Source organism: Cyprinodon variegatus, unplaced genomic scaffold (genome assembly GCF_000732505.1).
Source record: "Cyprinodon variegatus isolate N-32 unplaced genomic scaffold, C_variegatus-1.0 Scaffold822, whole genome shotgun sequence".
Classification (NCBI taxonomy): Eukaryota; Metazoa; Chordata; class Actinopteri; order Cyprinodontiformes; family Cyprinodontidae; genus Cyprinodon; species Cyprinodon variegatus.
The window spans coordinates 358,119-362,590 of record NW_015151275.1 but is presented as its reverse complement, the minus strand read 5'-3'; the positions used below and the strand labels follow the sequence as shown (position 1 = coordinate 362,590).

General features: G+C 41.5%; 1 protein-coding gene across 1 annotated transcript in view; it reads left to right on the top strand.

Moving 5' to 3' along the window:
* The window catches only part of LOC107098923 (myelin transcription factor 1-like), a 39,900-nt gene that overhangs the window by 11,429 nt on the left and 23,999 nt on the right, over positions 1-4,472 (top strand). The window contains exons 10-13 of the mRNA XM_015396814.1: positions 270-472; positions 617-832; positions 956-1,104; positions 2,380-2,442. Coding sequence (XP_015252300.1) covers positions 270-472; positions 617-832; positions 956-1,104; positions 2,380-2,442 — 631 coding nt within the window. The remainder of the gene's footprint in view (positions 1-269; positions 473-616; positions 833-955; positions 1,105-2,379; positions 2,443-4,472) is intronic.

Sequence of the window (4,472 nt, the reverse complement as noted above, 5' to 3'; positions counted from 1 at the left end):
AGCCTAGCCTCAAAAGTAGACAGGGTGTCTGCCTCACGGACTAAAACCGGTAGTTGGATTCACAGTGGGCACTTGTCCTGATCCTAGCCCTAAGGCTAATGGCTAATGCATCGCAGCAACTAAATTAATCATGTTTTTATGCAGTTAATAGGTAAAAACAAAGTTCCTCCTGATTTGTGTCTCATCTCAGTGAGACAGCACTCTGCTACTTTCACATGTTTCTGTTCCTATCAGTTCCTTACATATTATTTTGCTCCATTTGCACACAGCTAAACCTTTTCCCAAGACGTCCTCACCGACCCATGGTACATCAGGAAGTTTCCCCAAGAACACGCCGTCCTCCAGCGGTTACGACTACAGCCAGGATGCAGAGGCAGCCCACATGGCAGCTACAGCGATCCTCAACCTGTCCACCCGCTGCTGGGAGAGACCAGAGACCTGCAGCACCAAACCCCCGGAGCCGTCCACCAAGGTAAACCAGTCCATCACTTCCTGCATCCCAACAGATCATCAGTGGTGCTGATCAGGCGGTTGGACATGGGCTAGCTTTGACTCTATGGCTCCTTCAGCCCTTCATAAACATGCCTCACTTTCACCATTTATTGTGACACTGCAGGAGGTGGCAATAGAGGTGGATGAGAATGGCACCTTAGACCTCAGCATGAAAAAGACCAAGAGAGACGAGATAAAGTCTCCTGAACCTTCATGTACTTTGGCTTCCTCCTCCCAAACTGTGGGGGCCACAACATCTCAGGACTGCGCCCAGGCAGAGTGGGATGGTCCCCTGGATTTCACCAAACCCAGTGAAGTTAAGGAGGAAGACCATGAAGAGGTACTGAAACCTTTCGTCCCACAGAGAAAAACACGAGAGGGACCGCATGTCTGTGGAAATGTTTGTTTTCAAAGGAGAAATAAAAGCTTTCTAGTCTTTTATACTTATTGTTGTTCTCTTTAGATGGAATACACAGCTCCTTCATATACTTCATCTGAAGATGAGGAGGAGAACCAAGAAAACCCAGGAGAGCGGAAGTACCCTGGTGAAGTTACTACCAGCAGCTTTAAGGTCAAGTTTCAACCCAAAGACAACAAAAAAGAAGTTATTGTGTAAGTATTTAAGTTCTACCACTGAACAATTGATGGTAATTATAGGACACAAGGTGAAGGACAATCATCTGTCCACAAACTAGCGTCATTATTTAGCATTTATTTCAAATGAATCAAGTTGTTTGATCAAATCCAGGTTGGTTAAAAAAGAGCATTTAATATTTAAAGTCTACCTGATCAAGTGGAAATATAGCGAAGGGATTAATGATTCCTTAAAATCCCAAATTTAAACTTTGTTTTTTAGAATCTACAGATTTCTGCAATTTTTTTAAAATAATTTTTTCCTCATTCTGCTATTTGCTGTAAATTAGATATAAATAAATACACATTGATTCCACATAATTCTAATTTGATCATTATAGTTATTCATTTATATTTATAGTTGTGATTAAAATTAGGGGCTGCTCAGTGGAGCGGTGGGTAGCACTGCTGCCTTGCAGCAAGAAGGTTCTGGGTTTGATTCCCAGCCTGAAGTCTTTCTGCATGGAGTTTGCATGTTCTCCCTGAGCATGCGTGGGTTCTCTCTGGGTACTCCAGCCTGCTTGTCTCTGCTTTTTGGACTGGCGACCTGTCCAGGGGGAACCCCGCCTCTCGCCCAGTGACAGCTGGAGATAGGCAGCAGCGACCCCACTTGGGAGTAAGCGTGTTAGAAAATGGATGGATGGATTAGAAATTATAATCAAAAAATTTTTTCAAACACTATCATCCACAATGAAAAGATATTTTATTTACTCTACTGTAGATTATTGTGAATAGTTGGCTAATATAACAATAACTATCCGGATTATCAAATAAAAATCTTTAACTCAAGTAAATAATTCAGATTAACAAACAATAACTCAGGTTAAATATAATTAACTCAGGATAACAGAACATATTAACACATAAAACTCTGTAGAACATATAAACAAATAAAACTGCATTAAGCTCAAATATGAGTTTCAGTTCAGGAACTTTGAATTTATAACTACTTTTAGGATATCTCCCTGCCCAGGCAATGGTTCAAAAAGTATCAAAGAAAAGTAAAATCCAACAGTTTTACTTTTTCATTGTCTCCTTTGGAGCTGATCCACTGCAATGATTTAAGTGAAGGTTTTCAGCATATTATTATACTTATTAGAGATATTCATAAATCCAATGAATTTATGGAATAATAAGTGTGTTTAAAACCAAATATATGATCCTGAAGTGAACCTTTCTTATCCTGCCTGCATTTTGTTGGTAGATAAAACTCAGTGCTGGACTAATTTCTCATCATTGCTTTCTTTGAATCAGATGTCCAACACCAGGCTGCGATGGGAGCGGACACATTACTGGCAATTATGCATCTCATCGAAGGTAAGACCTTGAGTTTTTATGAAGTCAGGTTTGTTACTATTCAAGGTGTTTTTTTGGATTACTTGAACTGACATAAAGACGCCTCCCGTTTCCTGGGCAACACGCTTCTGGTAACATGCACTATCAATCTAAACTGTCCAGAAATAATTAATCCAAGCGCCACATTTATCAGCACCTCCTATTCAAAGCCAGTTAATGGAGAAAATAATTATGTAATGGAGCCTCCTAAAATTTTTTATAATATATAATTATATAAAGAAGACAAAACAAGAAATATATTTAAAGAAATATATTTTGTTGTCATTTTACCTACATAAAAAGTAAAGAAGAAAAAGAAAATTATTCCAGTGACCCACATAAAGTAATAACACATACTGATGGGAAGGATTAGAATATGTTGCATAAATACTTTAAATCAAGACAGTTTATTCATATAAATGACAATTTATAACAATAAATACTGAATCAAATCATTCAAACAGATTGGGTTATTTTATTTTCCATCTAAGGAATCAAAGCTGACTGCATCCAGTGATTGACTTTGCAGGATTCATTCCTCCTGGAAAACCTTTCACTTAGCTGTCTGGGTGGTTTCTTTGATCTGTTGTTGCAAAGGGCTTTAGGATGACTCGTTTTTTAACTTGGTCCCTGACAAAGAAATAATGAACCAAACTAAATGTTTTGTAAATTGATCCTACATGAAGAAGGTGAATTGAACTGAAAAAATGAAGGAAAGGTTTAAGCCTACCTTTAAAAGTAAACAGGGTGTCTGCCTCACAGACTAAGACAGAATAGAAGATCTTAGAATCGTCACCTGAAGGACCTAAGCTTTCTCTAGAAGTCTGAATGGATATATCATAGTAAAATTGTGTGTGGAAATCAAAGGAAATACTTACTTAAATATTTTGGTTGAGTGTTTAGATCAGACTAACAAACACACAAAGGGAGCCATGTACCAACAAAACACAGCTGTGCCGAGCTCAATTCATGGAAGTGGCTCGCTGTGACAGTTCCGGTGGCTCGTCGGCCTGACGTGGCTTTAGTACTGGCTGGCACGATGTATTACTGGCAGCAGCCACTAGACTGACAGTCTGCCACATCAGCTCCACGTTTACTGACACCGTTTGCGCCACTAGGCAGCCACTACGGTGGCAGATAAACTACTTATTGGCAGATAAACTACTTTGTTCCATCAAGTAAATGTGACTATAAAAGTTTTAATATAGTTTTTTAACCAAAACATCACATCATTAAAACAACAATCTACTTAGATGTACTCTAAATAAGTTATTTGCCGAAAAACGGCTTCTGCAGCAGCACAAGCGGTGTCAGTAAACATGGAGCTGATGTGGCAGACTGTCAGTCTAGTGGCTGCTGCCAGTAATACACCGTGCCAGCCAGTACTAAAGCTATGTCAGGCCGAGGAGCCACTGGAACTGTCACAACAAGCCACCGGAACTGTCACAACGAGCCACCGGAACTGTCACAACGAGCCACTGGAACTGTCACAACGAGCCACCGAAACTGTCACAATGAGCCACCGGAACTGTAACAACGAGCCACCGGAACTGTCACAACAAGCCACCGAAACTGTCACAACAAGCCACCGGAACTGTCACAACGAGCCACCAGAACTGTCACAACGAGCCACTGGAACTGTCACAACGAGCCAACGGAACTGTCACAACGAGCCAATGGAACTGTCACAACAAGCCACCGGAACTGTCACAACAAGCCACCGGAACTGTCGCAACGAGCCACCGGAACTGTCACAACGAGCTACCGGAACTGTCACAACGAGCCACCGGAACTGTCACAATGAGCCACCAGAACTGTCACAACGAGCCACCGGAACTGTCACAACAAGCCACCGGAACTGTCACAACGAGCCACCGGAACTGTCACAACGAGCCACCAGAACTGTCACAACGAGCCACCGGAACTGTCACAACGAGCCACCGGAACTGTCACAACGAGGCACCGGAACTGTCACAACGAGCCACCGGAACTGTCACAACGAGCCACCGGAA